Source organism: Leucoraja erinacea, chromosome 31 (assembly GCF_028641065.1).
Source record: "Leucoraja erinacea ecotype New England chromosome 31, Leri_hhj_1, whole genome shotgun sequence".
NCBI classification, from domain to species: Eukaryota; Metazoa; Chordata; class Chondrichthyes; order Rajiformes; family Rajidae; genus Leucoraja; species Leucoraja erinaceus.
Genome location: NC_073407.1, coordinates 18,952,701 through 18,972,006, shown reverse-complemented (window position 1 = coordinate 18,972,006; position 19,306 = coordinate 18,952,701). Strand labels below are relative to the sequence as shown.

The following is a 19,306-nucleotide window of genomic DNA, read 5'->3' as shown; positions in this document are numbered from 1 at the left end:
GATGAGGAGCCTTACCTGGATGAAAGCTGGGTGAAATCCCCTCCATCCAAGAGGCGGATCTTACAGAAGAGCACACCGTTGACGAAGGGGACGGCGGCCAACTCCTCCAGGCTGAAGCTGGTCTGGAACTTGAATTTCTTCTTCTTCATTATGAAAGCCATGGGCGGACGGTCGATCTCGCACAGTCTGTTTTCTTTTCCTCCTCAGAGCTGGTCACGGTCCGGGAACTTGGGCGACCGAAAGGAGGAGGTGGGCGAGTGGCGCGTCGGTCGAAGAGCGGTCGGCAGATGCTGGAGCCCAGGTCTGTAGGACTCAGGTCCGGTCACCCAGGGGTCGGCGCTGGGCCCAGAGCGGTCTCCCTCCAAGCCGGGCATCAGCGCAGAACGGAGCTGACATCGTCCTCATCGCATCCAGGCGGCTAACCGGTGCTCCGGAGGTTGGCTACGGGTTATTTATTTTTAAAAAGCTGCCCTCACAAAGCTTCACGGGAGCGCTTTTTTTTTTTTTAAATCTCTCGGCCTCCCCCCCGACTTCTCCGCACCATCAGCCGGCGCTTTCCTGCCTTCCTTCCCGGCCGCTCGCCTCTCCTGTCAGCGCCCAGCCCGCCTCAACCTCGACAACCGCACTCCAACAGCACAGGCCGCTCGTCCCGCCCTCCCTCCCTCCCCTCCAATCACAACGCGCCGCTCATTGGCCGCAAGGGCGGGATCACAGACAACCGTCCTGATTGGTCCCGGCGCGGCCCATCTAGACAATACTGAGTGGCAGGTCAGCGGGCCGCAGGATGTAACGAGCCACCTCATTGGACAGCGCCGCGATCAAGGATGAAACGTGCACCTCCATTGGCTGAAAATCCAAACGTTTCCAGCGAAAACATTGCTAATCGATTTAAAGAAACACACAGCGAATGCTTGAGTCTGAGTCTGAGGAAGGGGTTTGACCCAAAGATCAGAGCCCTTGCATCTTTGGTTTGACCCCCACAATGATGCCTGGTCATGTCCCCCAGAGATGCTGCCTGTCCCGCTGAATTACTCCAGCATTTTGTGTCTATCTTCGGTGTAAACCAACATCTGCAGTTCCTTCCTACACATGATGTCTGACCCACTGATTTACTCCAGCATACTCCAGTATGTCCCTTTGGCGTACAGCTAACGATGGATGAGTCATTTCTTCCTACCTCATTACCTAATTTAATGACTTATGTCGCAGTGGTAGCAATGTTTATTCGCTGCTTATTCTGAAGTTAAGATATCGATTGGCTTCATGTTTATTGTTAACACTGTATAATATTTCGGAGAGTATGATAGTACATTAGTTCAGAGTTCATTAACATGGTCCACTTGTTTAATAGTGAATATGTTGTGCTTTTGTAAAGTTGAAGAAACTAGAGGAAAAGAATGTGGATGGGATTACATTTAGAGCTCAGGGTGATTTCCAGGAAACGAGAGGAATAGTGGAATCTGCTCCAATGTAGAGAATGATGGAGCCACAGTGAACTGCAGATGCTGGAATCCTGAGTAAAACTCAATGTGTAGGAGTAACTCGGTGGGTCAGGCAACATCTCTGGAGGATATGCATAGGTGACTTTTCTGGTTAGGATCCTTCTTCAGACAGACAGGGAGGGAGAGATGCTTTACTGACAGCTGCTGTGCCAGAATCCAGGGATGAATTGCCATTGGCTTTGTGTGGAGAGGCTGGCTGTAAGGACGAATGTTGAGCAGGCTGGGCTGAGTGGCTGATGTGCGTCTTGGTCGACACGGTGAGTGTGAGTCATTATTGGGGACCAGCAGCAACTGTTCCAGGTTGGATGCGATGGTAGTTGCTGGCTCCCTGATTCAGACACAGAATGATGGCGACTTCCATCACATCCTACGGGAGATAAACAAGCGAGCTTATCTCCTGGTAAATACTTGGCAGGTTAGGCAGCTCCCATGGAAGGGGAAAGAATGTTAACAATTCAGGCTTAGGATCTTATATTTAAAGAATGTAATTCATTCATGTCCGATTGAAACCAAATAATGTTTCATTTATATGCCATTAACTAAAAAGAACTTTGAAATATAATAATAAATATATTAGCTGGTAAAAGATGGACGTATAAATTTGCAATTCTTAAGGAGGCCTTTCAAATAATTACATTCAGATTCAGAATAGTTTATTGTTATACACCAGGATGCAAGGCAAGGCAGTGAGCAAGGCGTGAGTAAGGCAAGGCAGCGCCTTTACCACCTCAGGCAATTGAGGAAATTCAGAGTGTCTCCGAGGATCCTCCAGTGCTTCTACGCAGCGGCGGTGGAAAGCATCTTGTCCGGGAACATTACCATCTGGTTTGGGAATTGCTCTGCCAAGGACAAGAAGGCTCTGCAGAGAGTAGTGTGTTCGGCCGAACGCACTATGGGAACTTCACTCACCCCACTGCAGGAACTATACAACAGGAGGTGCAACTCCAGAGCAAACAAAATCATGAGAGACCTCTTCCACCTCTGCAACGGACTGTTCCAGCCGCTACGGTCAGGCAAACGCCTCCGTTGCCATGCAGTGAGAACGGAGAGGTTGAGAAGGAGTTTCTTCCCAGAGGCAATTCGGACTGTAAACGCCTTTCTCACCAGGGACTAACTCTACAGAACGTTTTTCCTTCTATTATTTATTATGTAAAAGAATATGTGTGTTATGATTGTGTTTATAATTTGTTTGGTTGTTTTGTTGTTTGTCTTTTGCACAAAAGTCCGCGAGCATTGCCACTTTCATTTCACTGCACATCTCGTATGTGTATGTGACAAATAAACTTGACTTGACTTGACTTGACTTGCAATGAAATTTATTGTTCACTGTACATAACGATAGATACAATAGTAAATACAACAACACATTGAAAACAGTAGAATGGTGCAAAGAGTGTAGTGCAATCTGAAGTAGTGCAGAAAAAATACCTCTGCAATAACGGAATAACTGAATGAGGTAAAATTAAGAATAACACGACAGCACCTTCCAGAATTGAGTGTAATAGAGATCAGACACAAAAGGATGGAGTAACCCAGCGGGACAGACGGCATCTCTGGAGTAAAGGAATAGGTGACGTTTTGGGTAAACTCCCTTCTTTAGACTGAATATATTAGAGGTGACTAGTTCAGTAGTTTGATAGCAGTGGGGAAGAAGCTGTTCTTAAGGCTGGACATCAGGGCTTTCCTGCGTCTTCTTCCAGAAGATGGAAATGGGAATGGCCAGGCTGGCAGCTATCCTTGAATAACATCCTTGATGGGTGAGCATAGCTGACCTTGCCAATATGTTCATCCTGAAAAATGTATATTTCATCAGATATTTGTTAGCCCTCAATCCATGGACCATACGTTATGATGTTTCAAATTCTCATCCAAGTATTTTTTAAGTGTGTTGAAAGTTTCTGCACCACCTTTGAGGCAGTGAACTCCAGACCAATCATTAGAGTCACACAGCACGAAAACAGACCCTTCAGCCCACCTTATCCACATTGGCCCATTATTTCGTTTTTTTTTAAAAATTCTCAATTCACCTCAAATTCTTCATTTAATTAACTTTGTCCCTCCAGCTATTTACCTCTCCATAAGTATGGAAATACTTGTTCACCCCACCCTACACTATATTTTGTGTACCTCAATTAATTTTCTCTCGGTCTCCCATGTTCCAAAGGAATTAATTAAGCTAGTCTAATCAATAATTAAAATGCTTCACCCCTGCACATCCATAAATCTTCTTTAGCTCTACATTATCACATTCTTACTGTAAAATTCTGAACCTAGAAATTAGGGTGTGGTTAAGAGCTGAAAATGTTAGTCCTGTTTGAATGCAAAAAGTTATAAAATGTCTAAATTGAGCTTTGTGGAACTGAGTTAGAGAATGAAGTCCTTGTAAAGGCTTTACCCAATTTGTGTTGTGTCCTCCTGTTGCACAAGAGACCAGATCATGACTAGCAAATATGGAATGCTAAATTGAAAATAATGCAAGTAAATCCATGATTCACCTCTGACACCTCCGGTGTGTACGGGTACTGGAAAGTGAGAAGATCACAGTCGTAAGAGCTTTCCCTTTGCTTAACCAGAAAGGTATCATGTGAAGGAGTTCATGATACTCCTTGAGTGAATTAGGGTGTCTGAGGGAAAGAGGTGATTGGCATGAAAATAAAGGTTGGTTTTATATAGGCACATAAAAGTCAGGAACTTGGACAATGTGTGAATTATTCAGTCCCAAAATTATGTTTTTTTTTCCACTCCCTCCCTACCCAACAAAATCTGTTCAATTTTGCCACTGAACAAATATTTTATATTTGCCTTCATTGTAAAATACACAAACTGTGTTCCAATAACTGCTGAAAATGAGAAAGCAAATAGGAAGAAGGGATTTAAAACCAATGACTTTGGCATGGCCTGATGTTTTGATAAATACAAGATATCTTTCATCTCCATGCTCATGTACCTATATTTCACATCAAGGTCATAGCCATTCACTCCATTGTTGCATTCTGGTGTTTATGGTTCGCATGAGCCTCCTTCTATCCTTCCTTTTCTTAGTTCTTTGGCATCTTTTACACCTGCATCATGGCATATCCAAACTCTGAAGGGAAATATTTAATAGCTTGGACATTGCAGTTCCAATATTCAAGGATCTCAACACCATTTAGAATAAAGCTGCCAACTTGATTGGCATTCGATCCTCCAACCTAAACAATAATTTCTTCATGATTTGATGCAGAGAAACACCATCACCTGCACTGCCCCCACCAAGCAGTTGCTACAGTGATTTTGAAATGTATTTCTGTTCCTTCAGTGCTGGATTTAAATCCTGGAACTCAATATAAAGCAACAGTCTATGAGGTTATTTTTCTTCAGAGAAATGCAACAGTTCAAGCCAGCAGCTCACTACCAGTTTTTCAAGGGCAATGAGGTTTGGGCAATACATGCCGACCTTGTCAGTGATACTCACATCCTCGTAATAAAGAATAAAAGGATACATTCTTACATCCCTTTCTCCCTCATGAGGTTAAAAACAATGGGGATAAATTTATTATGGAGACATGTTTATGGTTCTGATCTTTCCTACGTCCAAAACAAAAGAGACCCTCCTGTTTAGTCTTTCTTGATAGCTTAACATTACTGTTTAAATATTTCACCTTCCTTGATAAATCCTTTATCTTTTTTGGCACGTGTTCAGGATTGATATGGCCTAATTCCACCTTGATTTTGTAGTTTCGAAGGTTGCTTTCATGAGGTCAATGAGGTAATTATAGACTATTCTGTAGATAAAGCAAACAGTGGTTGGCAGATGGGTAGTTTGTGAGGCACTATCTACTGCTGTTTATACAGAGCTTCCTATGCTTCTGTTGCGAGGTTCTCCATATTATTTTAAATGCACCTGCTCCACTTTGAGTAATCTTGGCCAGTGGTTCCCAGGAGCCAGTGGGGACAAAACATTTTTCTCAAGAGTCCATCCTCAAATCTTTTTTTTTGTCCATCTGATAATCTCCTCCTACATTAGAACATCAGTTTTGGGTGTCTGGTGTAGCCCATCCAATGTGGAGAGTAATCAGAGCCTCGATACTGGTAGTGTTAGAAACATAGAAACATAGAAATTAGGTGCAGGAGTAGGCCATTCGGCCCTTCGAGCCTGCACCGCCATTCAATATGATCATGGCTGATCATCCAACTCAGTATCCCGTACCTGCCTTCTCTCCATACCCCCTGATCCCCTTAGCCACAAGGGCCACATCTAACTCCCTCTTAAATATAGCCAATGAACTGGCCTCAACTACCCTCTGTGGCAGAGAGTTCCAGAGATTCACCACTCTCTGCGTGAAAAAAGTTCTTCTCATCTCGGTTTTAAAGGATTTCCCCTTTATCCTTAGGCTGTGACCCCTTGTCCTGGACTTCCCTAACATCGGGAACAATCTTCCTGCATCTAGCCTGTCCAACCCCTTAAGAATTTTGTAAGTTTCTATAAGATCCCCTCTCAATCTTTTAAATTCTAGAGAGTATAAACCAAGTCTATCCAGTCTTTCTTCATAAGACAGTCCTGACATCCCAGGAATCAGTCTGGTGAACCGTCTCTGCACTCCCTCTATGGCAATAATGTCCTTCCTCAGATTTGGAGACCAAAACTGTACGCAATACTCCAGGTGTGGTCTCACCAAGACCCTGTACAACTGCAGTAGAACCTCTCTGCTCCTATACTCAAATCATTTTGCAATGAAAGCTAACATACCATTCGCTTTCTTTACTGCCTGCTGCACCTGCATGCCTACCTTCAATGACTGATGTACCATGACACCCAGGTCTCGCTGCATCTCCCCCTTTCCCAATCGGCCACCATTTAGATAATAGTCTTCTTTCCTATTTTTGCCACCAAAATGGATAACCTCACATTTATCCACATTATACTGCATCTGCCAAACATTTGCCCATTCACCCAGCCTATCCAAGTCACCCTGCAGTCTCCTAGCATCCTCCTCACAGCTAACACTGCCCCCCAGCTTAGTGTCATCCGCAAACTTGGAGATATTGCCTTCAATTCCCTCATCCAGATCATTAATATATATTGTAAATAGCTGGGGTCCCAGTACTGAGCCTTGGGGTACCCCACTAGTCACTGCCTGCCATTGTGAAAAGGACCCGTTTACTCCTACTCTTTGCTTCCTGTTTGCCAGCCAGTTCTCTATCCACATCAATACTGAACCCCCAATGCCTTGTGCTTTAAGTTTGTATACTAATTTCTTATGTGGGACCTTGTCAAAAGCCTTCTGGAAGTCCAGATACACCACATCCACTGGTTCTCCCCTATCCACGCTACTAGTTACATCCTCGAAAAATTCTATAAGATTCATCAGACATGATTTACCTTTCGTAAATCCATGCTGACTTTGTCCAATGATTTCACCACTTTCCAAATGTGCTGCTATCCCATCTTTAATAACTGACTCTAGCAGTTTCCCCACTACCGATGTTAGACTAACTGGTCTGTAATTCCCCATTTTCTCTCTCCCTCCCTTCTTAAAAAGTGGGGTTACGTTTGCTACCCGCCAATCTTCAGGAACTACTCCAGTGTTAGCCTGGGAGGGGTAGCTGAGGTTGATCCGATTATCCTTGCACCCCATTCAAAGTCCAGCACAGTACTCTATCAATTTTTTTTTTTTTAATTGTTCTCCAACCCAACCAGATGCAACTAAATTTAAAGTAGCTCTTTCTTCCCAATAACCCTTTCTGGCTTAAGTCCTCCCTCCACCACCTCCAGTTTAAATTCCATTTGGAATATTTTGGAGGACCAAGAAACCAAGAACCAAGAACACTCAAGGACATAGTTCTTGATAACAAAAGGCTTGTTAACAAAAGTCTGCATTTGATTTTAGTTTAGTTTAGAGAATCAGTGCAGAAACAGGCCCTTTGGCCCACCAAGTCCACACAGTTCAGCGATCCCCGTATACTAACACTAGTTACACACACTAGGGCAATTTAATCTAGCCAATTAACGTGCAAACCTGTACATCTTTGGAGTGTGGGAGGAAACCGGAGCTTCTGGAGAAAACCCACGGGGAGAACATACAAACCCAGCACAGACAGAACTCTGGCGCTGTAAGCAGCAAATGTACCGCTGTGCCGCATCTGGATCAATAATCCAAACAACTTTCCAGTCCCCCACCTCCAGTTGTGTGATGACTTAGATGATCAAAACCAGACCTGTGATTGGGAAAATAGATTAAAAAATAATTTTTTGTTTTTCTTGTTGATTTGGATTTCCAGCAGTAATCCAGTAATTACTGCCAAATGTATGCCATTGCAATTCCTTGCCAAATGTATGCCATTGCAATAATTGCATAATGGTACCATATGCGAGGGTACAAAGTGAGCTATTCCTGGGAGAGGTGTGCCGTTTAACTGTCACTCAAAGGTGAAGTGAGCACAAGAAGAATAGAAACATTTTGTGGAGCAGAGAATCTACCATCCGGTTAAGATTACCTCGCCGGAGACCCCCGGAGAGGAGCTCCGACTGCCGTCTGCGGTGCTTCTGGCTGCGGCGCGGCGGGAACTTTAAATCTTCGACTGCCGGCCTGCGGCCTACACCAACCTGAAGCCGCGGTCTCCGGTGGGTCAGCACCGATTCAGGACTTACCTGGACTTAGCCTTATCTGAACTTCTGGACGCCCACAGCAGCGGCTGCGGAGGGTTGAGGTCCTGACCACGGGGGGAAATGGAGGAGGACTGGCCAAATTTTGTGCCTTCCACCACAGTGATGAATGCTGTGGTGGATGTTTGTGTTAACATTTTAAATTGTGTTTTTGTGTGTTCTTTTTCATTGTACTGCTCCTGGCATATTCATTTCACTTGCACTTTATGTGCAAGTGACGAATAAAACTGATATTGATTTTTGATTGATATATTGAGATTGGATCTTTGTGTCACACACTCAACAGTAAGAACCAAAGATATGTCAATTTCTGTAAAATAAATTTACCTGCCAATAAGTGTTGGAGTTCTTTCCTGATAAAGTTGTGCAGTATGCAAACTGTACCAATGTCTAGTATCACAATGTACCTCTTGAACACTCATTCATAGCCAAGCTGAGGCTGGTGCTGTCAGTTCTGATTTGCTGCTGAAAATAAAGTTCCATTGTTTATTTGTGTGAAAACATATACTCTGATAATAATTGAGCAATTATCATTGCCTATTTTGTTTGAAAGACACAACAGGGACCTAAATAAATTGATGTGCTCATACCAATTTCTCTTCAAGGGAATAATAAGTATTATAACATTACAAAGATTTGAAAAAGATTTGAAGTTTAATAAATATTTGAAATGTAAACGTTTAAAATTAGAAGTTATCTCTGGCTCACATCTTTAAGAAGTGCTGTGCAGTTTTGAGATGATTTAGTCTCATTATTATTACTATTGTGTTATTTGTCATGAGAGGGTCCACATTGAAAGCAGATGTTTTTTTCTGCTGCATTAAAGGTGTAATTGACAAATAATGACTTTCAGTTTTCAATGCTAGCTACAAATTATTACAAGGCTTGGAACAGTTTTTCATTTCTTTGTTAAGATAGCATCGTAGCCTGAAACGTGCAGGTGATCAAATATTTCTGAGATATGTTGAAACATGCACCAGGTCAAATAAACCCACTTGGAATTTGTTGTTAACATAGAACAGCTCAGTGAACTGTTGTCAACCATGACTCAGTGGAAAGATCTCTTATCTGAGTCAGAATTGAGTCCGTTATCTGAGGTGATGCTGCATTACAGGAAGTGCTGTATTTTGTTGTCAATTTCAGGTTGCACAAATTAACCAATGGCTACACGTGGAACTGCAGATTCTGGAACCAAGCAAAGTTCAAAGTGCTGGAGGAACTGGCGGTATCGGTGGAGGTAATGGGCAGTTGACGTTTTAGGTCGATCCCCTTCTTCAGATTGATTGGAGTACGAGCGAGAACTAGAAAGCAGGGTGCAAGGCCACCAAATTCAAGTGCAGTTTCATACCACTTCAAGCTGGGTCCAAAGCCACCAAATTCAAGTGCAGTCTCCAACCACTTCAAGCAGGCTGCAAGGCCACCAAATTCAGTGCAGTTTCGTACCACTTCAAGCAGGATGCAAGGTCGCCAAATTCAAGTGCAGTTTCATTCCATTTCCATTTCAAGCAGGGTGCAAGGCCACCAAATTCAAATGCAGCTTCATACCATTTCATACAGGGTGAAACCACCATAAAACCACACAAAACATCAAACTCACAGTTCAGTAGACATTCAGTGTGTTCAGTTGATTCACAGCTCAGACAGAGTTGTGACCTCTCCCTCCCCCATCATGCAGAGACTGAGCCACACCCTCACTTCCGGGTTTTATAACCCCCTCCCACTGGAAAAGGTGTGGCTTTCATGGCTTGAATGACAGGAGAGAGATTCTCAACATTTTTTTAAACACTAATAACACTTTTATTTTTCATTGATGGGAAGAATTTTCTGCACCTGCTCAGCGGAGGGGGACCGAATAAGATGGCCAAAACTCACAGCCGTAAGTGGTAACATTTAATCTAAAATCGATATACAGTGTATTACAGAAGTAAGTGCATTTGCAGTAGTGCCTTTTAACTTCAAGCCAAAGCACCCAAGCCGCCATTTGCAGTAAATAGTGCCTTTCAACTTCAAGCCAAAGCACCCAAGCCACCATTTGCAGTAAATAGTGCCTTTCAACTTCATGCCACCATTTGCAGTAAGTAGTGCCTTTCACCTTCAAGCAAAGGCACCCAAGCCTTTCAACTTAATGCCACCATTTGCAGTAAGTAGTGCCTTTCAACTTCAAGCCAAAGCACCTAAGCCACCATTTGTAGTAAGTAGTGCCTTTCAACTTCAAGCCAAAGCACCCAAGCCACCATTTGCAGTAAGTAGTGCCTTTCAACTTCAAGCCAAAGCACCCGAGCCACCATTTGCAGTAAGTAGTGCCTTTCAACTTCAAGCCAAAGCACCCAAGCCACCATTTGCAGTAAGTAGTGCCTTTCAACTTCAGGCCAAAGCTCCCAAGCCACCGTTTGCAGTAAGTAGTGCCTTTCAACTTCAAACCAAAGCTCAACCAAAGCACCCAAGCCACCATTTGCAGTAAATAGTGCCTTTCAACTTCAAGCCAAAGCACCAAGCCACCATTTGTAGTAAGTAGTGCCTTTCAACTTCATGCCACCATTTGCAGTAAGTAGTGCCTTTCAACTTCAAGCCAAAGCACCAAGCCAACATTTGCAGTAAGTAGTGCCTTTCAACTTCAATCCAAAGCACCCAAGCCACCATTTGCAATAAGTAGTGCCTTTCAACTCCATGCCACCATTTGCAGTAAGTAGTGCCTTTCAACTTCAAGCCAAAGCACCCAACCCACCATTTGCAGTAAGTAGTGCCTTTCAACTTCAAGCAAAGCACCCAAGCCACCATTTGCAGTAAGTAGTGACTTTCAACTTCAAGTCAAAGCACCCAAGCCATCATTTGCAGTAAGTAGTGCCTTTCAACTTCATGCCAAAGCTCCCAAGCCACCATTTGCAGTAAGTAGTGCCTTTCAACTTCAAGCCAAAGCACCCACGCCACAATTTGCAGTAAGTAGTGCCTTTCAACTTCAAGCCAAAGCACCCAAGCCACAATTTGCAGTAAGTAGTGCCTTTCAACTTCAAGCCAAAGCAACCAACAACCATTTGCGGGCGGTGCCTTTTTACTTCAAACAAACCATATTTTCATTTTCAAACCACATTAAGGGGACTCACAGTTGTGTAGACATTTGTTCAGTGTTATTCAGAGCTCAGAGAGATGTGACCCTTGGCTTCATCCATCTTGCAGATCCTAAGTGAGGCACACCACTTCCTGGTTTTATAGTCCCTCCCCCTCCCTCCAGCAGGGGCAGCAGAGAGAATGGTGAATTTTTAATAAACATTAATATCTCCCTGATTTGTCATCAATGGGAAAAACCCTCCGCACCCGTAAGGCGGAGGGGGGCTCTGAGCGAGGTGGCCAAAAATGACGGCCGTAGGTGGCAGCGTTCTGTTGGAAATCGCAGCACAGTGGGCCAAAAGTGGTCAAGATCAGAGTTTTTCCCATTTGCAGTAAATAGTGCCTTTCAACTTCATGCCACCATTTGCAGTAAGTAGTGCCTTTCACCTTCAAGCAAAGGCACCCAAGCCTTTCAACTTAATGCCACCATTTGCAGTAAGTAGTGCCTTTCAACTTCAAGCCAAAGCACCTAAGCCACCATTTGTAGTAAGTAGTGACTTTCAACTTCAAGCCAAAGCACCCAAGCCACCATTTGCAGTAAGTAGTGCCTTTCAACTTCAAGCCAAAGCACCCGAGCCACCATTTGCAGTAAGTAGTGCCTTTCAACTTCAAGCCAAAGCACCCAAGCCACCATTTGCAGTAAGTAGTGCCTTTCAACTTCAGGCCAAAGCTCCCAAGCCACCGTTTGCAGTAAGTAGTGTCTTTCAACTTCAAGCCAAAGCACCCAAGCCACCATTTGCAGTAAGTAGTGCCTTTCAACTTCATGCCACCATTTGCAGTAAGTAGTGCCTTTCAACTTCAAGCCAAAGCACCCAAGCCACCATTTGCAGTAAGAATTAGTGCCTTTCAACTTCAAGCCAAAGCACCCAAGCCACCATTTGCAGTAAGTAGTGCCTTTCAACTCCATGCCACCATTTGCAGTATGTAGTGCCTTTCAACTTCAAGCCAAAGCACCCAAGCCACCATTTGCAGTATGTAGTGCCTTTCAACTTCAAGCAAAGCACCCAAGCCACCATTTGCAGTAAGTAGTGACTTTCAACTTCAAGTCAAAGCACCCAAGCCATCATTTGCAGTAAGTAGTGCCTTTCAACTTCATGCCAAAGCACCCAAGCCACCATTTGCAGTAAGTAGTGCCTTTCAACTTCAAGCCAAAGCACCCAAGCCACAATTTGCAGTAAGTAGTGCCTTTCAACTTCAAGCCAAAGCAACCAACAACCATTTGCAGGCGGTGCCTTTTTACTTCAAACAAACCATATTTTCATTTTCAAACCACTTTAAGGGGACTCACAGTTGTGTAGACATTTGTTCAGTGTTATTCAGAGCTCAGAGAGATGTGACCCTTGGCTTCATCCATCTTGCAGATCCTAAGTGAGGCACACCACTTCCTGGTTTTATAGTCCCTCCCCCTCCCTCCAGCAGGGGCAGCAGAGAGAATGGTGAATTTTTAAAAAACATTAATATCTCCCTGATTTGTCATCAATGGGAAAAACCCTCCGCACGCGTAAGGCGGAGGGGGGCTCTGAGCGAGGTGGCCAAAAATGACGGCCGTAGGTGGCAGCGTTCTGTTGGAAATCGCAGCACAGTGGGCCAAAAGTGGTCAAGATCAGAGTTTTTCCCATTTGCAGTAAATAGTGCCTTTCAACTTCATGCCACCATTTGCAGTAAGTAGTGCCTTTCACCTTCAAGCAAAGGCACCCAAGCCTTTCAACTTAATGCCACCATTTGCAGTAAGTAGTGCCTTTCAACTTCAAGCCAAAGCACCTAAGCCACCATTTGTAGTAAGTAGTGCCTTTCAACTTCAAGCCAAAGGATTTGTGGCGGCGCGACTCACCCGTTGCAGCGGCCCCTACAGCCTGTCTGTCTTTTTTTTATTTTTTGTCTAGTTAAATGTAGTGTTTGGTGTTTTTTAATAGTATTTTTAAATGTGTAAATGTGGGGGGCGGGGGGGGGGGGGGGGGAAACTCTTTAATTCTCTTCCCTGTTCGGGAGACCCGACTTTTTCCCTGTCGGGTCTCGGCTGTCGTTGGGGCCTAGCACCGTGGAGCGGCCTCCAGCCTGAACGACCCGGGGGTTCGGGAGACTGCGGAGCTGCGGAGACTGCGGAGCTGCGGACTCACCATCGTGGGGCTGGCCGGCCTCGGAGCGTGGGGAGCGGTGGTGACTCGCTGCTGCGACTCGACTCCTGGGGCTCGGAGGCTCCAGCAACGCAGCCGCTGGTCCGGTGGACTGTGACATCGGGAGCTCGCGGGCCTGGGAGGAGAGAGAGAGACCGCTTCCTGGAGCTCCCGCAACGCGACTTCTCCAGCCGGTGTCACGGGGTTGGAACAACCCGGACCGGGACCGTACATCACCCGGCACGGCTTCATGGCCGTGGGACTCACCATCGCCCGTGGGGGTTCCAACCTTGGACTTTCAGACCGGGAGCGGGGCCGTAAATCGCCCCGCGCGGCCTAAAATGGCCGTGGGACTCATCATCGCCCGCCTGGGGCTTGGACATCGGGAGAGACACGGAGAACAGGGGAGAGAAAAGACTTGCCTTCCATCACAGTGGCTTCACTGTGATGGATGTTTGTGTGAATTTAATTATGTGTATGTCTGTAAGACAGTGTCTTTGTTTGTATGGCTGTGGAAACAACATTTCGTTTGAGTCTCACTGGGGCTCAAATGATAATAAATTTGTATTGTATTGTATTGTATTGTAAGCACCCAAGCCACCATTTGCAGTAAGTAGTGCCTTTCAACTTCAAGCCAAAGCACCCAAGCCACCATTTGCAGTAAGTAGTGCCTTTCAACTTCAGGCCAAAGCTCCCAAGCCACCGTTTGCAGTAAGTAGTGCCTTTCAACTTCAAACCAAAGCTCCCAAGCCACCATTTGCAGTAAATAGTGCCTTTCAACTTCAAGCCAAAGCACCAAGCCACCATTTGTAATAAGTAGTGCCTTTCAACTTCATGCCACCATTTGCAGTAAGTAGTGCCTTTCAACTTCAAGCCAAAGCACCCAAGCCACCATTTGCAGTAAGTAGTGCCTTTCAACTTCAAGCCAAAGCACCCAAGCCACCATTTGCACTAAGTAGTGCCTTTCAACTCCATGCCACCATTTGCAGTATGTAGTGACTTTCAACTTCAAGTCAAAGCACCCAAGCCATCATTTGCAGTAAGTAGTGCCTTTCAACTTCATGCCAAAGCACCCAAGCCACCATTTGCAGTAAGTAGTGCCTTTCAACTTCAAGCCAAAGCACCCAAGCCACAATTTGCAGTAAGTAGTGCCTTTCAACTTCAAGCCAAAGCAACCAACAACCATTTGCAGGCGGTGCCTTTTTACTTCAAACAAACCATATTTTCATTTTCAAACCACTTTAAGGGGACTCACAGTTGTGTAGACATTTGTTCAGTGTTATTCAGAGCTCAGAGAGATGTGACCCTTGGCTTCATCCATCTTGCAGATCCTAAGTGAGGCACACCACTTCCTGGTTTTATAGTCCCTCCCCCTCCCTCCAGCAGGGGCAGCAGAGAGAATGGTGAATTTTAAAAAAACATTAATATCTCCCTGATTTGTCATCAATGGGAAAAACCCTCCGCACCCGTAAGGCGGAGGGGGGCTCTGAGCGAGGTGGCCAAAAATGACGGCCGTAGGTGGCAGCGTTCTGTTGGAAATCGCAGCACAGTGGGCCAAAAGTGGTCAAGATCAGAGTTTTTCCCATTTGCAGTAAATAGTGCCTTTCAACTTCATGCCACCATTTGCAGTAAGTAGTGCCTTTCACCTTCAAGCAAAGGCACCCAAGCCTTTCAACTTAATGCCACCATTTGCAGTAAGTAGTGCCTTTCAACTTCAAGCCAAAGCACCCAAGCCACAATTTGCAGTAAGTAGTGCCTTTCAACTTCAAGCCAAAGCAACCAACAACCATTTGCGGGCGGTGCCTTTTTACTTCAAACAAACCATATTTTCATTTTCAAACCACATTAAGGGGACTCACAGTTGTGTAGACATTTGTTCAGTGTTATTCAGAGCTCAGAGAGATGTGACCCTTGGCTGAGTTTTTGTAATATAGAGATGATATATTATATGATGTTATTATCGTATATATATATACAATAATAATATTTAAAAGACATTTGGACAGGTAGGCAGATTGTAAACACTTACCAGCGCCCGCCGGGAGCTTTGACTCTGACATTGGGAGGAGAATGAGGAGTGCAGAGGAGAGATAAGACTTTGCCTTCCATCACAGCGAGGAGGAGATTCACTGTGATGGATGTTTATGTAAATTGTGTTGCGTCTTGGTTCTTTTTCTTGTGTGTATGACTGCAGAAACCAAATTTTGTTTGAACCTTCAATGAGGTTCAAATGACAACAAATAAATTGTATGATTTAGAGGAATATGGGCCAAACACAGGCAAATGGAATGAGCTCAGCATTTTAACCTGGCACCTGGGAGATGTAATTTAGGTCAGCATGGACTGTTGGGCCAGCGTCTGTGCTGTAAAAGTCTCTCACTATCCATCCAAACTCTATAACCTCCCACTGTACAAGAAACTGTGCACCCATGACAATCCTCAAAGTCTACTGGCCTGCCATTGGCAGCTATGTCTTGCTGACTTGACCCTAAACTAAGGATATCTCTCCCTTAACTGCTCTACTCTTCATCTTTCTCACCACCTAAGAATATTATATAAAGAAGATGAGAGAAAGATTTCAGTGGGACCACCGAGGCAATTTTTTCACTGAGGGTGGTTGGTATCTGGAATGAGCTGCTAGAAGAAGCGATAGAAGTGGATACAATTATGGTTTTTAAGACATTTGGACAGATGTATGGTTGGGAAGGGTTTAGAGGGATAGGGGCTGAATGCAGGCAAATGGGACTAGCTCGACATACCAACTTGGTCAGCGTGGACAAGATGCACCCAAGTGCTTGTTTCCATGCTGTACAGCTCTATGTCTCTTAGCCACATAATCAATGAGGAATGATGTAAAGTGGGAGAAGTAATGATGTGCTGCTGACGTTAGAGGGAGCTGGAGTCCATCTTATGAACCATGGAGACCGGATTTAAAATACAAAGATCATTAAATGATGCTTCTTTTTCTTCTTCTTCTTACGTATGACGTGCACAGCCTAAAGTTGTTGGACAACTTGTTCTATTTGATCTTATTTGATTGTGCACACTGGGTTGATTGCATTCGTCGAAACAGGGCGGACCATGTGAAGGTTGCAATCTCTCACCCCATTAAACGATGCTGGAAATCTGAACCAAAAAGAAAAGATATTTGGAAAAACTCCGCAGGTCAGACAACATCTGTGGAACGAGAAATAACGTTTTTTTAGTGTGCAACACTGGCAAATCTGGATATGAGATCGGACAACTTGGAACTGATCTATTGCTACTTGGATGAGAATGCTGCCATCTGCTGCTGGTAGGAATTATTGTATTCTTATGACAAAGTAAAACACTGCAGATATTGGAAATCTGCCAACTAAGTCGAAAATACTGAGAAATTGTAGCAGGTTAGGCCACGCCTGTGAAGAGGGAAACAGTTGCTATTCAGATAGATGATCACAAACCAACACCCTTTCCCTGAACCCTGACTGACCTTGCACTGGTACACAAAATTGCTGGAGAAACTCAGCGGGTGCAGCAGCATCTATGGAGCAAAGAAAATAGGCGACGTTTCGGGCCGAAACCCTTCTTCAGACCTTGCACTGGTTTCTTCCACATTCACCCCACCCATGCCTTCTTCAGCAGAAATCATTCAACGAGCACGCAAACAAAAGCTTGTCATTGTACCTCAGTACTCGTGACAATAACAAACTAAACTAGAAAACTAGTTTGCAACTACAGTATGTATTTCTTTTGGGCTCGCACATGCTTCTCTCCAACAATCTGCCTATCAGGTACCCCCTCACATGAGATCATCTGCTGCCGGTCATGATTTGCCTGCCCCCCTCTTCTCTCCCAGTTCCCCCCTGTTTCCCCTCGGCAATCAGTCTGAAGAAGGGCCCCAACCTGAAACATCACATGCATTTTCTCCAGAGATGCTGCCTGACCTGCTGAGTTACTCCAGCATTTAGTGTCGATCAATGATCTTTCATCATGACTGGTAGTTAATGGGCTTAGTAGTTACTGAGCGTTCCTCCTTTTCATTTAAAATTGTTTCCTCCAAGTGTAGTGTAGAATTTTATGGGCCTGTCCCACTTAGGTGACTTTTTAGGCGACTGCAGGAGACTATGCAGTCACCACATGGTCACCCCGGGTGGTTGCCGGGGAGTCGCCTTCATGGTCGTGAGGAGTTCCCACATTCTGGGAACTAATCGCGGCCTCATTATGTTGAAAACATGTTGAAAAATTAGCGGTGACTAGAATGAAGCCGCCATGGAGAGTAGCGAGAATTCTCGAGCCGTAGGTGGGTCACCAGGAGATCCTAATGGGTTGCCAGGAAGTCGAAGGTTCTCGGAGGTTCTTGTAGGTTGTAGCCGGTGCTGACCGGTGGATTTCATTGGCTCATTGGGAAAATAAAGGTAAGCAGTAATTTTCAGAACCCAGGATAGCCGACCGGTAATGTTAAATGTCCGCCGAGCTTCACGGCCGTGTATCTCTGGCTTCTTAACAGTTGTCTCCACTCCTACTCCCCCCTTCTCTTTTAAAGGACTTACCATACACTGTGCTTTAAGCCGTCTTTTTACAGCGCCAACCTTCCTGTTCATCGCGGTGTGTGTCTTTTTCACCTTGGATTTGCACCGTTTGAATTTTATAGACAGCGCTCTCCCCGCTTACCCTGTCCCCCGCCTGCATAACGAGCTGGTGAAGGAAGCAATGTGTTTGTGTGTGTATGTGTGTGTGTGTGTGTGTGTGTGTTTGTGTGTGTGTTCCACTCTGACAGTCGCCATTCCAGTTGCCAGTTTTTCCAGGCGACTGCCGGCAATTTGACAGTTGCCGGCAGTCCGCTGAAAAATCGCCTAAGTGGGACAGGCCCATTAGGCTAACTTTCTGCCATTGTTCATCCGTTAAGATGTTCATCCGTTAAGATGTTCTTCCTCTACCACATAACAATGTTACCAAAGTTACACAAAAAAGCTGGAGAAACTCAGCGGGTGCAGCGAGGAAATAGGCAATGTTTCGGGCCGAAACCCTTCTTCAGATATTACCAAAGTTCTGTCTTCCAACACACCAATACCATGGAATGGGGTGGCCAGTGCCATAAGAATTAACATAAAGACAATCATTAGCTGCCCTCCAATCCACAGGAACTGATCTTGAATCTATAGAACATTGGAAAATGGTCACCAATGCATCCACGTTTTCGGGAGCCACTTCCTTAAGGACTCTGGGATGCAGACTATCAGGCCCTGGGGATTTATCAGCCATTCAGTCCCATTAGTCTACCCAACACCATTTCCTGTCTAATGTGCATTTCTTTCAGTTCCTCCGTCACGCTAGATCCTCTGGCCACTAGTACATCTGGGAGATTGTTTGTGTCTTCCTTAGTGAAGACGGATGCAAAGTACCTGTTCGACTCGTCTGCCATTTCCTTGTTCCCCATAATAAATTCACCTGTTTCTGTCTTCAAGGGTCCAACTTTGGTTTTAACTAATTTTTTCCTCTTCACATACCTAAAAAGCTTTTACTATCCTCCTTTATATTCTTGACTAGCTTACCTTTATACCTCATCATTTCCCCCCCATATTGCCTTTTTAGTTATCTTCTGTTGCTCTTTAAAAGTTTCCCAATCCTCTGGCATCCCGCTCATCTTGGCTATGTTATACTTTTATATTTATTTTTCTACTGTGTCTGACTTCTCTTGTCAGCCACGGTCGCCCTTTACTCCCCTTAGAATCTTTTTTTCCTCTTTTGAATGAACTGATCCTGCACCTTCTGTATTATTCCCAGAAATACCTGCCATTGTTGTTCCACTATCATCCCTGCTATCTTTCCAGTCAACTTTCGCCAGCTCCTCCCTCATTGCTCCATGGTCCCCTTTGTTCAACTGTAATACTGACACTTTCCGATTTTCCCTTCTCCCTCTCAAATTGAAGATTAAAACTTATCATATTATGGTCACG

At 44.7% G+C, this 19,306-nt stretch overlaps 1 protein-coding gene across 2 annotated transcripts in view; it reads right to left on the bottom strand.

The window, feature by feature from the left end:
* LOC129712033 (early estrogen-induced gene 1 protein-like) overlaps window positions 1-647 on the bottom strand; it is an 85,277-nt gene extending 84,630 nt beyond the window's left edge. Inside the window, exon 1 of one of the 2 annotated variants that reach the window (XM_055660170.1) lies at window positions 16-647. In XM_055660170.1, coding sequence (XP_055516145.1) covers window positions 16-161 — 146 coding nt within the window. In that variant the 5' untranslated portion in view covers window positions 162-647. The remainder of the gene's footprint in view (window positions 1-15) is intronic. The other variant, XM_055660171.1, reaches the window with a different exon arrangement.
* Window positions 648-19,306: the final 18,659 nt, after the last annotated feature.